General features: G+C 39.5%; 1 protein-coding gene across 2 annotated transcripts in view; it reads left to right on the top strand.

Moving 5' to 3' along the window:
* Positions 1-16,034: 16,034 nt before the first annotated feature.
* The window catches only part of STARD4 (StAR related lipid transfer domain containing 4), a 35,924-nt gene continuing 30,480 nt past the window's right edge, over positions 16,035-21,478 (top strand). For both annotated transcript variants that reach the window (XM_060146188.1, XM_060146190.1), the window contains exon 1: positions 16,035-16,238. In XM_060146188.1, coding sequence (XP_060002171.1) covers positions 16,200-16,238 — 39 coding nt within the window. In that variant the 5' untranslated portion in view covers positions 16,035-16,199. The remainder of the gene's footprint in view (positions 16,239-21,478) is intronic.

The following is a 21,478-nucleotide window of genomic DNA, read 5'->3' as shown; positions in this document are numbered from 1 at the left end:
TGCAATGTGTAGAAGCAAAACCTGTTTGGTCACTTGACTAGAGAAGGAGAACTCATCCTGTCTTCCTGTCAATAAATCCCTGAGAGGACATAGCCCACCCCTGGTTCCTGCAGTGCCTCCGGAGTGCCTGGAGCTGGGCAGCGGCTTGTTGGGCTTGTTCAATGGATGGAGAAGGCCCATGTCTAAGCCTTCCACTCACATCTTTCTTTACCCACCTCCTTTCCTTTGTACTTCTCTTTCCTACCTCTCTCGCCTTATAATATTTTTTAAATTTATTTTTTATTGAAGTGTAGGTGAATTACAATGTTGTGCTAATTATTGCTGTACAGCAGTGACTCAGTTATATATATGTATACATTCTTTTTTTCATATTCTTTTCCATTATGGTTTATCACAGGATATTGAATATAGTTCCCTGTGCTATACAGTAGGACCTTATAATTTTTGAATGCTAAGATCTAAGAAATGTTCATTATTCTGTGCCTTGCACAATTTATCTCTTATTTTAGCAGATTATTTAGCTCTTTGCTCAAAATTTTAAAAATAAGATCTGTCATCTCATTTTAAGTTTTCTTCTGAGCACTTACCTAAAACCGTTTGCCCTGGCCAGCTCGTCACAGTCACAGCGAGGTTAAAAAATAGATGCCTGGCGTCATTGCTATCAGGAGGCTCGATCAATGGCCAGGTACAACTCATTAGACTAAGCAACAAGTTTCTTCACAAACCCCCCAGAAAAATAGGAAGTACACTATATGTTTCTCTATGGCTCATTTAATGTCGAAAAGCAATACTATGATGATCTAAACATGCTTGAAGAAAGCCCAGTGTCCGTTTACCTTTTGGTCTTTGGGAATTTTCTAGTAGGTCAGTTGCATAACTACCTCAACCACAAACTCAGTTTCACAGCAGTCAAGACGGACCAACTTTAAATTTTTCAATTTATGAATTATTTCCCTCATTCCTTAAGCTCCACTTGCAACTTTGATGGTCTTAAGCTGTTTAAATCCCCTTTATGTCATGTGCATGTAATAACATCGGTAATGACTACTCACCCCAATCTTACCTAAAGCTTAAAAACACTCTGAACTTTTCCACTACCGCCTCAACATTCATTAATGAAATCTCTGAAGCGAACACATTGGAAGCATTTATACCATGTGATGTAAATTTCTGTTTAGTGTAAACGCTGGCAGCCCAAAACTCTCCTGATAATGTTTTTTTTTTTCACTTTGAAATAGTTCAGTGTGTTGTCTTTAAAAAAGATAGATGCTTTCTTATATAAATGTAGTTCCATTATTGCTTTCAACAACATTCTTTAGAATTCCTTAATATTTCTAATAAACGATCTGTAGTATAATGGTTTTTTAGGCACAATAAATATCATTCTATTTTCAATCATTTTGTTAAATACTTACTGACTTTGTACCTTGGGAAAGTTACTTAAATTTTGTAAGCAGGGGTGTGTTAGAACAGGAGCCAGCTTGCAAGAGCCAATTGTTAAACTTTCAGGAATTTTGCCTAAAAGTTTTTAAACCTTTGGAGACTTGAAATAAGCCATGGTAGGAGTATTTACCACAGATGGTGTCAAATGCTACAAATGGGGGCATTTTTTTTCCCCATAGAAAGCTGGTTTACCTCTAAGCCTTAGTTTCTTCATCCATAAAATAAAAAGAAAAATTCCAATCTGTATTGGACATATTTACTTGCAGTAAACAGAATCTCTCTGCTAGTTTTGTTTTGCTTTTCATTTGGCTGTGCTGCATGGCTTGCGGGATCTTAGTTCCCTGACCAGGGATTGAACCCATGCCCTTGGCAGTGAAAGCGTGGAGTCCTAACCACTGGACTGCCAGGGAATTCCCTCTGCTAGTTTAAATAGAAAAGGAATTTTCCAGAGAGGACTATTGAATTGTAGGGAAGACTGATAAAATCAGTTATAGTTTGAGGTCTCAAAAATAAATCTGAGGGGCTTCCCTGGTGGCACACTGGTTGAGAATCTGCCTGCTAATGCAAGGGACACGGGTTCGAGCCCTGGTCTGGGAAGATCCCACATGCCGCGGAGCAACAAGGCCCGTGAGCCACAACTACTGAGCCTGCGCGTCTGGAGCCTGTGCTCTGCAACAAGAGAGGCTGTGATAGTGAGAGGCCCGCACACCGCGATGAAGAGTGGTCCCCACTTGCTACAACTAGAGAAAACCCTCGCACAGAAATGAAGACCCAACACAGCCAAAAATAAATAAATAAATAAATAAAATAAAATAAATAAATCTGAGAGTCATAGCATAAAACTAGGCCAACTCCGGGAGGATAACGCATGCTGCGGAGTGGCTCAGCCCATGAGCTGTGGCCGCTGAGCCTGCGCGTCCGGAGCCTGTGCTCCGCAACGGGAGAGGCCACAACAGTGAGAGGCCTGCGTACCACACACACACAAACAAAAACAAAAAAAACTAGGCCACCAAGGGACCTATTGCCTCTTTCTATGTTCGGGAAGCCACCTTCCATTTGGGAAGCTGCTGCTATGGTTACCAGTTATTTATTTATTTACTTATTTATTTATTTATGGCTACACTGGGTCTTTATTGCTGTGTACAGGCTTTCTCTAGTTGCGGCGAGCGGGGACTACTCTTTGTTGCAGTGCGCAGGCTTCTCATTACAGTGGCTTCTCTTGTGGTGGAGCACGGGCTCTAGGCGCGCAGGCTTCAGTAGTTGTGGCTCGCCGGCTCTAGAGCACAGGCTCATTAGTTGTGGTGCATGGGCTTAGTTGCTCCGTGGCACGTGGGATCTTCTGGGACCAGGGCTAGAACCCGTGTCCCCTGCATTGGCAGGATTCTTAACCACTGCACCACCAGGGAAGCCCTGGTTACCAGTTTTAAAACTACTTTGCTTCTACTATGACCAGGAAAGCCTCTCTGATCAAGAAGCCGCTGCAAGTATCTTTTCTGACCACAACGCTATGAGACTAGATATCAATTACAGGAAAAGATCTGTAAAAAATACAAACACATGGAGGCTAAACAATACACTACTTAATAACGAAGTGATCACTGAAGAAATCAAAGAGGAAATCAAAAATTACCTAGAAACAAATGACAATGGAGACACAACGACCCAAAAGCTATGGGATGCAGCAAAAGCAGTTCTAAGAGAAGTTTATAGCAATACAATCCTACCATAAGAAACAGGAAACATCTCGAATAAACAACCTAACCTTGCACCAAAAGCAATTAGAGAAAGAAGAACAAAAAACCCCAAAGTTAGCAGAAGGAAAGAAATCATAAAAATCAGATCAGAAATAAATGAAAAAGAAATAAAGGAAACAATAGCAAAGATCAATAAAACTAAAAGCTGGTTCTTTGAGAAGATAAACAAAATTGATAAACCATTAGCCAGACTCATCAAGAAAAAAAGGGAGAAGACTCAAATCAATAGAATTAGAAATGAAAAAGGAGAAGTAACAAGTGACACTGCAGAAATACAAAAGATCATGAGAGATTACTACAAGCAACTCTATGCCAATAAAATGGACAACCTGGAAGAAATGGACAAATTCTTAGAAATGCACAACCTGCCAAGACTGAATCAGGAAGAAAAAGAAAATATGAACAGACCAATCACAAGCACTGAAATTGAAACTGTGATTAAAAATCTTCCAACAAACAAAAGCCCAGGACCAGATGGCTTCACAGGCGAATTCTATCAAACATTTAGAGAAGAGCTAACACCTATCCTTCTCAAACTCTTCCAAAATATAGCAGAGGGAGGAACACCCCCAAACTCATTCTATGAGGCCACCATCACCTTGATACCAAAACCAGACAAGGATGTCACAAAGAAAGAAAACTACAGGCCAATATCACTGATGAACATAGATGCAAAAATCCTCAACCAAATACTAGCAAACAGAATCCAACAGCACATTAAAAGGATCATACACCATGATCAAGTGGGGTTTATTCCAGGAATGCAAGGATTCTTCAATATACGCAAATCAATCAACGTGATACACCATATTAACAAACTGAAGGAGAAAAACCATATGATCATCTCAATAGATGCAGAGAAAGCTTTCAACAAAATTCAACACCCATTTATGATAAAAACCCTCCAGAAAGTAGGCATAGAGGGAACTTTCCTCAACATAATAGAGTGCATATATGACAAACCCACAGCCAACATCATCCTCAATGGTGAAAAACTGAAAGCATTTACACTATGATCAAGAACAAGACAAGGTTGCCCACTCTCACCACTCTTATTCAACATAGTTTTGGAAGTTTTAGCCACAGCAATCACAGAAGAAAAGGAAATAAAAGGAATCCATATCGGAAAAGAAGTAAAGCTGTCACTGTTTGCAGATGACATGATACTATACATACAGAATCCTAAAGATGCTACCAGAAAATTACTCGAGCTAATCAATGAATTTGGTAAAGTAGCAGGATACAAAATTAATGCACAGAAATCTCTGGCATTCCTATACACTAATGATGAAAAATCTGAAAGTGAAATCAAGAAAACACTCCCATTTACCATTGCAACAAAAAGAATAAAATATCTGGGAATATACCTACCTAAGGACACAAAAGACCTGTATGCAGAAAATTATAAGACATTGATGAAAGAAATTAAAGATGATACAAATAGATATAACATGTTCTTGGATTGGAAGAATCAGCATTGTGAAAATGACTCTACTACCCAAAGTAATCTATAGATTCAATGCAATCCCTATCAAACTACCACTGGCATTTTTCACAGAACTAGAACAAAAAATGTCACAATTTGTATGGAAACACAAAAGACCCCAAACAGTCAAAGCAATCTTGAGAATGAAAAACAGAGCTGGAGGAATCAGGCTCCCTGACTTCAGACTATACTACAAAGCTACAGTAATCAAGACAGTATGGTACTGGCACAAAAACAGAAATATAGATCAATGGAACAGGATAGAAAGCCCAGAGATAAACTCACGCACATATGGTCACCTTATCTTTCATAAAGGAGGCAAGAATATACAGTGGAGAAAAGACAGCCTCTTCAATAAGTGGTGCTGGGAAAACTTGACTGGTATATGTAAAAGAATGAAATTAGATCACTCCCTAACACCTGTATAAGAAGATATACAGATTGCCAACAAACACATGAAAGAATGCTCAACATCATTAATCATTAGAGAAATGCAAATCAAAACTACAATGAGATATCATCTCACACCTGTCAGAATGGCCATCATCAAAAAATCTAGAAAGAATAAATGCTGTAGAGGGTGTGGAGAAAAGGGAACACTCTTGCACTGCTGGTGGGAATGTGAATTGGTACAGCCACTATGGAAACAGTATGGAGGTTCCTTAGAAAACTACAAATAGAACTACCATATGACCCAGCAATCCCACTACTGGGCATATACCCTGAGAAAAAGCAGAATTCAAAAAGAGTCATGTACCAAAATGTTCATTGCAGCTCTATTTACAATAGCCCGGAGATGGAAACAACCTAAGTGTCCATCATCGGATGGATGAATAAAGAAGATGTGGCACATATATACAATGGAATATTACTCAGCCATATAAAGAAACGAAATTGAGCTATTTGTAATGAGGTGGTGGACCTCGAGTCTGTCATACAGAGTGAAGTAAGTCAGAAAGAGAAAGACAAATACCATATGCTAACACATATATATGGAATTTAAGAAAAAAAATGTCATGAAGAACCTAGGGGTAAGACAGGAATAAAGACACAGACCTAGTAGAGAATGGACTTGAGGATATGGGGAGGGGAAGGGTAAGCTGTGACAAAGCGAGATATATACACTACTAAACGTAAAGTAGATAGCTAGTGGGAAGCAGCCGCATAGCACAGGGGGATCAGCTCGGTGCTTTGTGACCACCTAGAGGGGTGGGATAGGGAGGGTGGGAGGGAGGGAGACACAAGAGGGAAGAGATATGGGAACATATGTATATGTATAACTGATTCACTTTGTTATAAAGCAGAAACTAACACACCATTGTAAAGCAATTATACTCCAATAAAAATGTAAAAAAGAAAAAAAAAAGAAGCCACTGCAGGCAAACCAGAGACTTCCACATTGTCTTTCCTGGCTCTTGCCTTCTAAATATTTCAAGAGAGCATCTGATTGGCAGAAACTAATTCATAACCACAGCTGTGGCTGCATGGGAGACTCAGATATACAGTCTTTTTTTTTTTTTGCGGTACGCGGGCCTCTCACTGTTGCGGCCTCTCCCGTTGCGGAGCACAGGCTCCGGACGCGCAGGCTCAGCGGCCATGGCTCACGGGCCCAGCCGCTCCGCGGCATGTGGGATCTTCCCGGACTGGGGCACGAACCCGTGTCCCCTGCATCGGCAGGCGGACCCTCAACCACTGCGCCACCAGGGAAGCCCTGGAGTGACCTTATGTCCAAATAAAACATTGGAGGTTCTATCATCATAGATTAAAAGAAAGGGGAAGAACAGCTATTGGAGGACATCTAGCAGTCTGCCATAGACCACCACTTCCATCCCTGAGATCTGTGAGCACCCTTTTTCCCAAATAGGGAAAATTCATCCCTTACCTAAGAGGTATGACTTCAAAGTTCCATCTTTCAGAGACTAAACCCAGCTCAAAGACCAGGATAACTGAGTGACACAAAGTTCTCTCCATTAGGTCCAGATGTGGCTACCTGTGGACAGATGATCCAGGAAGTGACTGGTCAGTTATTCCCCCATGCCCAGCGCGCACGCACACACACACACACACACACACACACCACTTCTATGGTGGAATAGGAACAGGATAACTATAACAAAAAGTTCCCTTCCAAAAAAAAATATTGTAATGGGCAGAAATTTCAGAGATGTCTGCCCTGGCAATAGACTATTATAATTTTCTAGGTTAGCCCATCCAAAACCTCTGGTTCCTCTATCATCTCCATGACTACTGGCTTTGTTTTCTTGGAGGTCCTTCTTTGTCCATTAGCCTCCTCGATCACAGCTTCATTGGGCATTGGAGAGTCTGCCCTTCTTGGGGCTGCAAAACTTTCACATCCTACTTTTTGCTAGTGTAGGTTTGGGTACTTAAGTTTGCATTGTACTCAGTCAGGCTTTGGCAGGCCAGGTTTACTGTTTCTCTGGTAAAGAATTTCCTCTTAACTTAATAGGCATCCAGTCTTTCTTCTGGTCAGTTGCAGTGTAAAAATTGTACCCAAAGAAATCATCTAGACATTATGTGTGTGTGTGTGTGTGTGTGTGTGCACACACACACACATGTATATATGTGTATATACACACATGTGCATATACACATGTGTGTATACACATGTGTGTACATGTGTGGACACACTTATATATTATATATATATTTATCAATCAAATACACATATATATATAAAAGTCTGCAGATCGTTTTAATTATTACCTGCTATGATCTGCACAGCCTCTTTTCAACCTAATTATGGTGTTTATGGGTTGAATTGTGTCCCCCCCAAAATGATATGTTTGATTCTTAACTCCCAGTACCTCAGAATGTGACCTTATTTGAAGACAAGATCTTTACAGTGGTAATCAAGTTGAAATGAGATCATTTGGGTGAGCCCTAACCCAGTATGACTGGTGTCCTTATAAAAAAGGGGAAATTTGGATGCAGTCATGCACACAGGTACAATGTCACGTGAAGGTAAAGGCAGAGATCAAGGTGATGCAGCCACAAGCCAAGGAACACCAGAGGTTGTCAGTAAACCACCAGAAGCCAGGGGAGAGCCATGGAACATATTTTCCCTCTCAGCTCTCAGAAGAAACCACTCTATGGACACCTTGATCTCAAACTTCTAGCCTCTAGAATTGTAAGACAATAAATTTCCGTTGTTTAAGTCACCCAGTTTGCAGTACTTTTTTATAGCAGCCCTAGCAACTAATAGAGGCAGCTTCCATAATGCCCTAAAATAAGGGTCTTGAGTGGTAGGGCACAACCCTTAATCTGATCTGTGCTGCTGTAATGATTCTTCTTGCCCAGCCCAGAAGGCTTTCTAGAGATTCTTGTAAATAGTTGGGGCCACTGTACTCCTTCACAGCTAACTTTTATTATCACTTCAGTGTGGAGGTACAGACACAGTGGACATTTTTTAATGCTGTGAAGCACCAAATCGTCAGGCTTACAAATATTTTAGATTCTCTGACACAGGTTGAGATTCTGCTACAGCTTTAGATTATCCTTTCCTTAGCAGAGATACAGCTTGCCCTCAGTATCTTCAGGTTCTGCGGTTGAATTGGTGAATGCAGAACTCGTGGATAAGGAGGACCTACTGCTACCTGTCCTCATCATCTGCTTCTTGGACTGCTAAGTCAAGAAAACATACATTAATATCCTTTAGGGCATCACCCCATTTCTAAATTCCAAATTTTGTATTGGTCAACGTTCACTTGCAAAGAACAGAAGCCATTTTAACTAGTCTAATCAGAAAAAGATTTAGTACAGGTTTTGTTATTGCTTAGAGAATCAGTTGGAAGGTTGAAGAAATCCTTTCTGAACAGAACAACAGTGTGGAGCCAACAATGCAGATGTTCCTACAGCTGTTGGGAAACCATCAGGATCATAAGGCAACCTTAAACTGGGGCAGGGCATTGGAAGACAGAAGCCTGCCTAGAATTGCAGAAGCAGTAAAGCATGATTTTGACATCTTTTCAGATCTCTCACGAGTACATCTTATTGGCAGGACCCAAGTCCATTCAGAGCTCTAGCTATCAGAGTGCCTGGGAAATGTCTGTTTTTCTGGACTCTGATGTGCCCAGCTGAAAATTAACAGCTCTAATTCTGTGACAGAAAAGGGAGAGAAAAGGGGGAAGGAGATAAAGAAGAAGTGGTCAGATTATGAATGTAAATATTTTAGAATTATCTCTGACACAGAGCAGGCCCTTACTGACAAATTTATGGAAACACAATACAAGTTCTTAAGAGAGAAAATGTGAAATCAGAAACAGGAGATTAGGGACTCCCCTGGTGGTGCGGTGGTTAAGAATCCACCTGCCAATGCAGGGGACACAGGTTCAATCCCTGGTCTGGGAAGATTCCACATGCAGTGGAGCAACTAAGCCCGTGCGCCACAACTATTGAAGACTGCGCGCCTAGAGCCTGTGTTCTGCAACAAGAGAAGCCACCGCAATGAGAAGCCCGTGCGCCACAACGAAGAGTAGCCCCCGCTCACTGCACCTAGAGAAAGCCCACGTGCAGCAATGAAGACCCAACGCAACCAAAAATAAATAAATTAAATAAAATAAATAAATTTATAAAAAAAATCCAGGAGATCAGGTTTGCAAAAGGCAAACTATGTCACAATTGCTTTGCACTTTTGCTTATCCAAGTGCAATACAGTGTTTTCTGAGCTGGAATATTTATACATGTACCCTTGCAGTGAACAAAGTTCATTCTCTGGAGGAAAAATTGACCTTGTAAGTCAAAGATCCTGGTCCAACTGAATTCTCTTATACTTTGTTCCTTCTCAAGTGGTTTTACCTCCCCAGGTGTTTGATACCTGTGATCCAAGGAAATAAGGGCTCTCAGATGTGTATCAAGACTGCGTTTATCTCTTTAAAATTTTAAATCTTAAACCTAGATTTGTGAAATATGTTTTAGAGCAGAGATCAGCAAAGTTTTGCTATAAAGGTTCAGATAGTAATGTTTTCATCTTTGCAGACCACATAATGTCTGTTGCCATTTCTCAATCATGACATTGTGGTGTGAGAGCAATCATAGTACATAGATTAGTGAGTGTGCCTATGTTCCAACAAAATTTTACTTACAAAAAATGTGGCGGACCTAATTTGGCACATGGGTTGTCATTTGCGGACCCTTGTTTTAGATAATTGTGTGAAATAAATTAAAAAATAATTCTATCAGAGTTACCTTGCAGATCATATCAGTCCACAGATATGGACTATCGTTGGTCCTTTCTCTTCTCTCTCTGCGTGTAGAGTCCTTTCTTTTACACAAACACTCAACCTAACTTCTGGTGTTTGAGACCGGCACTTCCCTCCGCTTGGTTTTACTTTACAGTCATGTATCAATGTTCTGACCATTGGTGAACCTAAATACAACAGGAAATTTCTTTAACTTCAATAACCATCTTTACAGTGGAGATAGCAAGTTGCTACCAAATGTGCTCAGTCACAGGTGAAGCAACCAGTGTGTTTTTCTGTCGGCCTCGACTGTGGGCTGGCTTTGCCTACAGGCTCCTGATCTTCAGGTACCGTGAGTACACATGAGCTGGCATGGCCTCCCACACCCAGACAAATTCTACTGCTGTCCCTGCTGGGGCATCAGCTTTCCTACTGACCTCTGACCTCTGTCACTCATTAGCTATGTGATTTTAGGATAATTACCTAAACTTCCTAAGCTTCAGTTTCCTAATAAGCAAGATGGAGATCATGATAATATCTACCTAGAGCAGTGCCTAGACTATATTAAACAGTACATAGATTTTATCTACAAGAGTGAATTTGGTATCAGCCAGTTATATAATTTATGATGATTATAATATTGCTGGTTGGCCTTCATTTTCATCTGAATATTTTGATATATGAACAACAAGTAAAATTTGAGTTTTGTTTGCTTGTTTTGTTCATTTTAATCATGGTCTAACATGAATATTTTCTATACACTGGTAGAGCATGTTTTACTATTCAGTTGCCCTAAATTTTCTTAAAAGTGCACTTAAAAAAAAAAAATTAGGGCTTCCCTGGTGGCGCAGTGGTTGGGAGTCCGCCTGCCGATGCAGGGGACGCGGGTTGGTGCCCCAGTCTGGGAAGATCCCACATGCCGCGGAGCGGCTGGGCCCGTGAGCCATGGCTGCTGGGCCTGCGCGTCCGGGGCCTATGCTCCGCAGCGGAAGAGGCCACAACAGTGAGAGGCCTGGGTACCACAACAATAACAACAAAAATAAATAAAAAATTAGCATAAGCTTTAAACAATAGAGCAGACAGCACAAAAGAGTAAAGCACAAAATTAAGTAACAGAAATAAATACTAAGGACAATTCAGTATTTTACCCACTGAATCTTAACATTTGCCTGTGCCTCTGGCCCACTCTCTTCTCACACAAACCTTGCTTCCTTTTCTTTTCTGGTAGTGCTTAAACACTAGTCAGACTGGTTTTATTTTATTTTATTTATTTATTTTGTAAATATATATTTATTTATTTGGCTGCACTGGGTCTTAGTTGTGGCAGGTGGGCTCCTTAGTTGCAGCTCCCAGCTAATTAGTTGCAGCACACGGGCTCCTTAGTTGCAGCATGCAAACTCTCAGTTGCGGCATGCATGTGGGATCTTGTTCCCTGACCAGTCCCCTGCATTGGGAGCGTGGAGTCTTATCCACTGTGCCACCAGGGAAGTCCCCAGACTGGCTTTAGATTTGCTGTGGGACATCATCCAGAAGTCACATTCCTAGATCCCCACCTCCAAAGATTCTGATTTAGTAGCTTCAGGATAGGGCTCGAAGTCTGTACTTTTAAATGCTTCCCATCCATGAGGCAGATGCATGGGAGATTTGGGGACCTCTGTTCCACACTCTAACTCGTGTTCTCATCCAAGGGCTTCCCCCCAATCCCCGCTACCATTTCTCTGTGCCCACCAGTGCCAAATCTGTGCCAGCAGCCAGTCTTGAACACTTACAACAATGCTGCGAAGACGATATTCTTCTTTTAAAGTTTTTTTAATTTAAGTATAGTTAATTTACAATGTTGTGTTTCAAGTGTACAGCAAAGTGATTCAGTTGTACATATATATATGTATATATACATATATGTGTATATATATATGTGTATATATATATACATATATATATATATATATACACATTCTTTTTCAGATATTTTTCCTTATAGGTTATTACAAGATATTGAGTATAGTTCCCTGTGCTATACAGTACGTCCTTGTTGTTTACCTATTTTATCTACAGTAGTATGTATGTCTTGTTTTCTATGTCTGTGAGTCTAATTTCTGTTTTGTAAATAAGTTCATTTTTATTTTTTTTAGATTCCACATATAAGTGATATCATATGATATTTGTCTTTGTCTGACTTAACTTCACTTAATATGATAATCTAGGTCTATCCATGTTGCTACAAATGGCATTATTTCATTCTTCCTTATGGCTGAGTAGTGTTCCATTGTATATGTGTACTACAACTTTATCCATTCATCTGTCTATGGACATTTAGGTTGTTTCTATGTCTTGGCTATTGTGAATAGTGCCACCAGAACATTGAGTGCATGTATCTTTTCATACTAGAGTTTTCTCCAGGTATGTACCCAGTAGTGGGACTGCAGGATCATATGGTAGCTCTATTTTTGGTTTTTTAAGGAGCCTCCATACTGTTTTCTATAGTGGCTGCACCAATTTACATGCTCAACAACAGTGTACGAGGGTTCATTTTTATCCACACCCTCTCTAGCATTTGTTATTTGTAGACTTTTTAATGATGGCCATTTTTACTGGTGTGACGTGATACCTCACTGTGGTTTTGATATGAATTTCTCTAATAATTAGTGATGTTAAGCATCTTTTCACATGCCTCTTGGCTGTCTGTATGTCTTCTTTGGAGAAATGTCTATTTAGGTCTTCTGCCCACTTTTTGATTGAGTTGTTTTTTTTTTTTGATACTAAGCCTCATGGGCTGTTTGTATATTTTGAAAATTAATCCCTTGTCAGTAGCATCATTTGCAAATATTTTCTCCCAGTTCATAGGCTTTTTCATTTTGTTTATGGTTTCCTTTGAGTCCCATTTGTTTATTTTTGTTTTTATTTCCATTACTCTAGGAGATGGATCCAAAAAAATACGGTTGCTATTTATGTCAAAGAGTGTTCTGCCTATGTTTTCCTTTAGGAGTTTTATAGTATCCTGTCTTACATTTAGATCTTTAATCCATTTTGAGTTTATTTTTGTGTGTAGTGTTAGAGAATGTTCAATATCATTCTTTTACATGTAGCTGTCCAGTTTTCCCAGCACCATTTATTGAAGAGACTGTCTTTTCTCCATTGTATATTCTTGCTTCCTTTGTCATAGATTAATTGACCAAAGGAAGAAAGTGTCGCAAGAGAAAAGCGGTCCTCTATTCCTTAAAAGCTCTTTTCATCCTAAACAAGGGAAAGTCAGCTCAAACTGATGTTAAAAAAAATTATTGGATTATATAAATAGAAGGTTCAGGATTCAATCCAGCTCTGGAATTGGTTGGGGGTCACCTTATAAACTGCCCCAGCTTCAACAGGTTTCCTACAGCAGGGATTTAATAAATACTTGTTGACTTGAATTAAGGCTATGAATTTTTCTAAGGGGTTAATATTTATTAATGTTTAATTTATTAATATTAATGTTTGCAATATTTTATTAACATTCTTCAGTATGTAATATTTGATTTTCTTTTTGATCAGAGTTTGGGGGACAGGTTTTTTTTTAATTTCAAGTAGTTGGGGATTTTTTCTGTTTTTATTTTGTTGTTTTAAATTATTATTATTTAATATATTATTATATTATATTATATATATTATATATATAATATATTATAATATATTATTATTATAACAATATATTATTGTTTTAAAATAAAATATTTTATTTTATTTTCTATGTTTTATTTTTATTTTTCTTTGTTTTTATTTTGTTTTTATTTTGTTTTTATTTTTTTATTTTATTTTATTTTATTTTCTATGTTTTTATTTTTTATGTTTTATATTTTATTTTGCTTTTTAATTCTAGATTTATTGCCTCCTGGCAGAAATAGTGGATATATTATTTCTGTGTTTTGGAATTTTTTGTTTTTCTTCTTGAAAATTCCTTTTTTAGATTTGTTAATATATTCAGTCTGATTACAGTCAGGGATTGGCAGCGAAGCTATTTTTCCTCTCTAGGGTGACTTTCTATAGCTGGTCAAATACATTATATATCTCTTTTATACTTGAACTTTAGATGGAAAGCTAATTTCCATCTACTCTACCTATTCCAAACTATTTGGATAGGGGACCTGTCTGTTGCCCTATATATTACTGTTCTCTTGTGAGTATAATAATAATAATGCATACCTTATGAGGTTATCAGGATTAAATGAGTTAATACATGTAAAATGCTTAGCACTGTGCCTGGTCCATGGTACTCAATAATAGCTTCAGATAATATTATTTAATTTTTTCTGAGTTTTGCTGCAGTTTTGCTTTCAGTAGCATTCCACTTTGATAGACACAGAGGTGTTTTGAATTAGCCCAACTTCTTTCTAACCAATAAAAACAAGGCAAAAGATGAAGAGCAAAGGGCAAAGAAACAAAACCTCCCTACAGGAGGAGTAAGTGTGATGTATGACTTTACGCAGAAAACCCTTTAAAAAAAAGTCACGTTGATTTTCTTTTAAACATATTCTACCAGGTTCTGTAAGAGAATATGCAAAGCTACTGAGCAATGTACCCAGCTCAATTCTAATAATGAGAGATACTAATCTTCTACTTTTCTGAAACGGTTAAGTGGACTTGTTCCTCTCCACCATTTAACTGTGTAAACCTTCCCGGCAGGGATTAGGGCTTTCATTTCTGGTCCCACCTGCTGTGCACAGGTATGTGCCTGACAGCCTGTGAAACACATTATGAGTTTCATGGGGGTTAAAGAGCCCCAGTTTCAGAATCCAGCAGACCTGGACCAAATTCCAGTTCAGCCACTCAGAAATTACATAATCTGCCTTAACGATCTATGCCTGGGGCTCCATTCACTTGCTAGTTATTATTGGCCAATTATCGTGGTTCTTGTTTGCATGTATGTACGGATAATACCTTGAGATAGTCATGGAAAAGTGCTTTGGTTAAAGTTTTACATACTTTATATCTCATTAACTCCACACAGCCCCCCAAGGTAGGTGTGTTTTACAGATGAATACAAGTAAGATGATAACGGAAAAGTAATCACCAAATTATTATTCCTTTTATATATAAACAATGAGGTAAGATTTTTAAACTCTGCCAATAATAACTAGCAAGTGGTGTTTGGTGATTCTTTTAGTGATGCTAATTAAAATTTTTATGAAGTATTGCTTATTCTCAGTGCAAGTCTATCAAAAATGACTAATGGTGTAGCCTTGCATTCCTTCCTATTCTTGGTTCTCAAACTACATATCCTGGTATATGTAATTTGCAAACACCTGATTTTTAGTATTCAGATTTGCCAAGCATCCTATCAGATGGGTGACTTCACAGACACTGGTATAAATGTTACTCACCTTCAAACAGATGAAAACCAGAACACTTTGTGAGGCTGCTAAAGCCACCTGCGCACCCCAACTCTTCCCTACTTAAAAGGTTGTCCTCTGAACTCCCATATCTGAGGGTAAACATTTGGCGAAAGATCAATTCACACTGTGCAGTGACTTTGTTTACATGTTTTCTCGTATAGTACTCTCAGCTTTGAGTCACGGGAGGCCGCAGGAAGCCGAAGAGCCGGTCATCCTCGCACGGGTGCATTTTTTTTTCTCATTTCTTATTTGACTTCTGGCCTTGGGAGGGGCAATGCAGCCGCGCGATACTAATCTTCAGAGCGAATTTAAGCCAGCCTTATCCCTCACCGTCGTCATTCACTCCCTCTTCGCGTTCATATTCTCCCAGCGGGACTTACTGCCACGCGAAATTCTTTCAGAATTAATTGGCCACACGGCACCCTTCCAGAGCCAAACCCACAGGCGACTCCACACACGCAGCTGGCCCGGAGACCGTCAACTCTCACCCGACGCGGAATCAGTCCATCTCTCGGCGACCAATCAGCGCTCCGCACGCTGCCGCGCCAGCCAATCCCTGCAAACACACGTTGCTTCTGCCAACTTTTGCCGCTACCCATCCCCGGAGGCCAGGGTTCGAGCCGGGGGCGTGGTTGCGGGGTTCGGCCCGCCTTCCCCGGAAGACTTGATGCCTTCCAATTGGCTGCAACTGGCAGTGGCTTGGCGACCATTGGCTGCTGCCGCCGGTGGCCTCGGCGGGCGGGGAAGTCGAGAGAGCTGTAGAGTTAGTATTGCAGAAAGAGTGAGTTTCCTGTCTACCTCGCACGCCAGATCTCGGTCGCACTCCTTGCTTCACCTCAAGTAGCCTTGAGTAGAAGCACGGAGGTGAGGCCGCCTAGAGGCGGAGCGACAGGGTGGTCTTCCCGGAGCTGCTCCGGGCAGTGGGAGAGGGAAGCCGCCGTGGAGGTCCAGGATGGCGGAACCGGCGTCCGGACGTGTGTGGACCTCACAGGTAAGAGAAAACTGAGGGTAAGGGTCGCGCTGGTTGGATCCCAGGGCTTGCCCCTCTCCTCCTCAACCCAGTTCATCAGCGTTAGGACGCTGATTAGGCCCAAGTTACTTCATCTGTTAAATGGGGAAAGGGCGGTAATAACCTCGCTTCGGGGGGCCTGGGTGAAGATTCATTGAGATACCGTTCTGTGATGGGCACAGTGCTTCCTGGTTCTTAGTAGGTGCACAGACAACAGAAGGTCCATTCCCTCATACCAGGCTTTGACGGAGCTGTGTTGTTAAGAGGCAGTGTTTTCCGAGTGCTTACTATCTTCCAAGTTCGGTACTAAATATATTAACTCTTGTAATTCCTCAATAACTTAATGTTGCTGTTATCCCTAATTTACAATTAAGAAAGATTACCTGAGATTTTTTAGGTTCAGCAGCCAAGACAAAATATGGCAAATTCAACATGATGTCAGATTTTTAGAGTCTCTTGCAGCCTTTGATCAGCTTCCAGTGTTTTACAGAATAGACCTTCAGTCTCTGGAGGCAGAGGTCCTGGGTTGGAATTCTGGCTCCATCACTTATGGGCTGTGTGATCTTGGACAAGTGACTTAACCTCCGTGTTGATACTTTCCCTTTCTGTAAAATAGAGACAATAATAGGATGGGCTCTTAAGGTTATTTATGAGGATTAAATGAAATAATACAATTGGAAGTGGCCAGAAAGACTGATCATATAGTAAATGATCAATAAATGTTAGCTATTATTATGTTTTTAAATAAAGGATTAGAGCATTAGGAGCTTGAACATTAACTTGGACTCAAACTTAAAGCTGTGACATTATTAGAAATTAATATTGTCTTAAGTGTTGTAAAAGTCTCATTGGTGTTGTAAAGCTTGTCCTAAAATAAGCCAAAGTGAGCACTGAATCGGAGTATCATCAGTCACATTGCAGATGAAGACTTACCCTGTTGCATTCCTGCCACAGCCAGTCTCAAAAATGAGAAACTACCGTATTTGACTAATTGGAAAAGCTAAATTACTAATTCAAAATTGATTGGCAATTAAGCCTATGCTGGAATTTTTATGTTAGGTAGAAAATATTTAATTTACAAGGCCTTGGTTTGCACATCTTGGGGAAGATCTATGGCATGTTAAATTGAAGCTATTCACATACATGAAACATATCAATCAGGTAATGGAAGGTGAAACGATTCTGATATGAGTTTCTTTAATACGTGAATTCTGACTTAATCATACTACATAAGTACAAACGGATTTTTATGGCATTCACTTTTTATTAGAGGTTAAAATGTTTATTATATTCCATAGTTAATTAAAACCTATGGCCATTTCACTGACATTTGACAAAAATTAAAATTGTATCCGTCAAAGACTGTGGTGCTGATAGATGGCCTCAAGAAAGTTTTTTTTTCTTTTTTTGGTGGTACGCGGGCCTCTCACTGTTGTGGCCTCTCCCGTTGCGGAGCACAGGCTCTGGATGCGCAGGCTCAGCGGCCACGGCTCACGGGCCTAGCCACTTCACGGTATGTGGGATCTCTCCAGACCGGGGCGCGAACCCGTGTCCGCTGCATCGGCAGGCAGACTCTCAACCACTGCGCCACCAGGGAAGCCCAAGAAAATTTTTTAACCTGTGAAGGCTGCCCACTCAATGGTGGCAGCAACTGCCTACACTAGTAGTCACTTCAAAAACATAAACATAGAAAACGTGACCAAAAAGGTTAGAGTAAGAAAGAAAAAAGGTGGACATTACTTAGCACCTGGCTATAGAATTGTCAAGAGTATATAACCCATTTATGGAGCTGTTAGATTCTGATACAGTTAAGTGGTACCTGTTTTCTCTGACATGGAAGTGTTGGAGAGTTTCGTGCTATAAGGTCAGCAAGGAGAATAAAAGAAAGAGGGGGTTCAGAATGGTATTTAAAACATTTCCTGACATTCTCCACAGATAGAGATTGCAATAGGGCATATTGCATGCTTTCTTTTCAATTAATGTGAGTGCCCTATTATATTAAGAGAGCACCAAGACCTTGATAACACCAATATTGTTCCCCTATGCGCACCCCACCTTGGTTTTTGAGAGATTCTCTGTCTTGCCTGTCTAAACACAGATGATCAGTTTAGAAAGTAACTGTTATTCCCTTTGGACTTAACCCTTGCATGGATTTTTTTCATCAAGATTAACTGCCTGGTTAAATACTTCATTGGGCTAAAAGAGAGATTTCCAAGTTTATACTTACTTTATTTTCTTCCTTTCCTACCTCCTACTCCACCACCACTAGAGAGGCTCATTAATAGGAGTTTTTAACATTGGCGGGAGAGCTAACATAGTCTTAAGAGGGGTCCAGGAAAGAAGAGTAGAAATTAGGCAATGAGCTTGGCCAAAATATAAAAGGGCCCATAAGACATATTAGGGAGTTTGGATTTTATACTAACCAGTAGGAGTTAATGATAACTAAGGTAAACACCTTAAAGTTTCAGATTCTCATCTTTATAGGTAGTTTTTATTGCTTACTTTTTGTATGCTAGATTTACCTAAAGGTAATGTTGTCTATGCTAACAGTAGCTTTCCACTTCATCTTTGATTTCTATCAAAGAGTTTTGAAAATACTCTTATCTGCTAGCCACAGGAACCTGGCATGTGACCTTTGGATTTAAAGAATGTTGTTTAATCATAATGATCCTTAGTAATGGATAAATAAAATTTCTTTTTCAAGTCCTCTCTAAGAACTTGTGTTTGTTTATAACATACCCTTAAATAAGGTCATTGTACTGGCTATCAAGTTGGCAGTCTCTTGAGTGGAAATGGGATCTATTCCTGACTGGCAGACTTTCTAAATGAGCTAATTCACTTCTTATGGGTAGGATCTATAATTATTAGATATTTCACATCACTTTCATAGATCCAAAATTCTATATTACTGAATTTTCTATATATACTTTCCCATGTTTCTGAAGGGATATACCACCCCAAAACATGCCACTTCAGAATAAAGGTTACTTTGAGCTGAAGGCAATTAGGAAGCAGCAGACACGGAAAGAACCATTTATCCTTCCACTATCTGCCTAAAAATGGGACATAAATATCCTTTGGTGAAGGTCTTCCCTCTCCTCTCTCCTATACCAGGAGAATAACGGCTATCACTTTAGATAGAAAGTTGAACTGAGATGGTCTACACAAACAAACTTCACTAAAATAACCTTTACCTTTTTTTTTTTTTTGCCTTTACCTTTTATTAGTCTCTTCCCATATATTTATCTTGCCATAATTTACCACCCCTAGAAGCTCAAACCCCTTTTCCCTTGTCTTGTCATTTCTCCAGAGTTTATCACCCTTTAAGATGGTGTATAAGCTCAGGGTATATAAGCTTCTCTGGGTCTCCAGTTATTTTCTATGAAAGCCTCTTTGCATAAAAAAATTAAATATTGACATCAAGTAAACTTTGCCTTTTTTTCTGTTAATCTATCTTTTGTCAATTTAATTGCAGGTCTCAGGGACAGAGCATAAGAAAATACAGGAAAAGTTTTTTATTTTCCTCCCTGAACTTCTGTATCATTTTATTTTAGTTTTTCCATATCATATCTTTTTTCTTTATTTTTTTCAGCATAATTTGTTTGCAGTATTTACTCTTTTTTTTAACATCTTTATTGGAGTATAATTGCTTTACAATTGTGTGTTAGTTTCTGCTTTATAACAAAGTGATTCAGCTATACATACACATATATCCCCATATCTCTTCCCTCTTGCGTCTCCCTCCCTCCCGCCCTCCCTATCCCACCCCTCTAGGTGGTCACAAAGCACTGAGCTCATCTTCCTGTGCTATGCGGCTGCTTCGCACTAGCTATCTATTTTACGTTTGGTAGTGTATATATGTCCATGCCATCTCTCACTTTGTCCCAGCTTACCCTTCCCCCTCACCATGTCCTCAAGTCCATTCTCTAGTAGGTCTGCGTCTTTATTCCTGTCTTGGCCCTAGGTTCTTCATGACCATATTTTTTTTTTTTTTTTACATTCCATATATATGTGTTAGCATACGGTATTTGTTTTTCTCTTTCTGACTTACTTGACTCTGTATGACAGACTCTAAGTCCATCCACCTCACTACAAATAACTCAGTTTCGTTTCTTTTTATGGCGGAGTGATATGCCATTGTATATATGTGCCACATCTTCTTTATCCATTCATCTGTCGATGGACACTTAGTTTGTTTCCATGTCCTGGCTATTGTAAATAGAGCTGCAATGAACATTTTGGTACATGACTCTTTTTAAATTCTGGTTTTCTCAGGGTATATGCCTAGTAGTGGGATTGCTGGGTCATATGGTAGTTCTATTTGTAGTTTTTTAAGGAACTTCCATACTGTTCTCCATAGTGGCTGTATCAATTTACATTCCCACCAACAGTGCAAGAGGGTTCCCTTTTCTCCACACCCTCTCCAGCATTCATTGTTTCTAGATTTTTTGATGATGGCCATTCTGACCGGTGTGAGATGATATCTCATTGTAATTTTGATTTGCATTTCTCTAATGATTAATGATGTTGTGCATTCTTTCATGTGTTTGCTGGAAATCTGTATATCTTCTTTGGAAGGTCTTCTGCCCATTTTTGAATTGGGTTTGTTTTTTTGATATTGAGCTGAATGAGCTGCTTGTAAATTTTGGAGATGAATCCTTTGTCCGTTGCTTCATTTGCAAATATTTTCTCCCATTCTGAGGGTTGTCTTTTTGTCTTGTTTATGGTTTCTTTGGTGTGAAAAAGCTTTTAAGTTTCATTAGGTCCCATTTGTTTATTTTTGTTTTCATTTCCATTGCTCTAGGAGGTGGGTCTAAAAGGATCTTGCTGTCATTTACGTCATAGAGTGTTCTGCCTATGTTTTCCTCTAAGAGTTTCATAGTGTCTGGCCTTACCTTTAGGTCTTTAATCCATTTTCAGTTTACTTTTGTGTACAGTGTTAGGGAGTGATCTAATTTCATTCTTTTACATATACCAGTCAAGTTTTCCCAGCACCACTTATTGAAGAGCCTGTCTTTTCTCCACTGTGTATTCTTGCCTCCTTTATGAAAGATAAGGTGACCATATGTGCGTGAGTTTATCTCTGGGCTTTCTATCCTGTTCCATTGATCTATATTTCTGTTTTTGTGCCAGTACCATACTGTCTTGATTACTGTAGCTTTGTATTATAGTCTGTAGTCAGGGAGCCTGCTCCCTTCAGCTCCGTTTTTCTTTCTCAAGAT

The sequence above is a fragment of the Lagenorhynchus albirostris genome, chromosome 3 (genome assembly GCF_949774975.1).
Source record: "Lagenorhynchus albirostris chromosome 3, mLagAlb1.1, whole genome shotgun sequence".
In the NCBI taxonomy this organism is placed as follows: domain Eukaryota; kingdom Metazoa; phylum Chordata; class Mammalia; order Artiodactyla; family Delphinidae; genus Lagenorhynchus; species Lagenorhynchus albirostris.
Note: the sequence above shows the minus strand (reverse complement) of the source record. Positions and strands in the feature narration are given on the sequence as shown.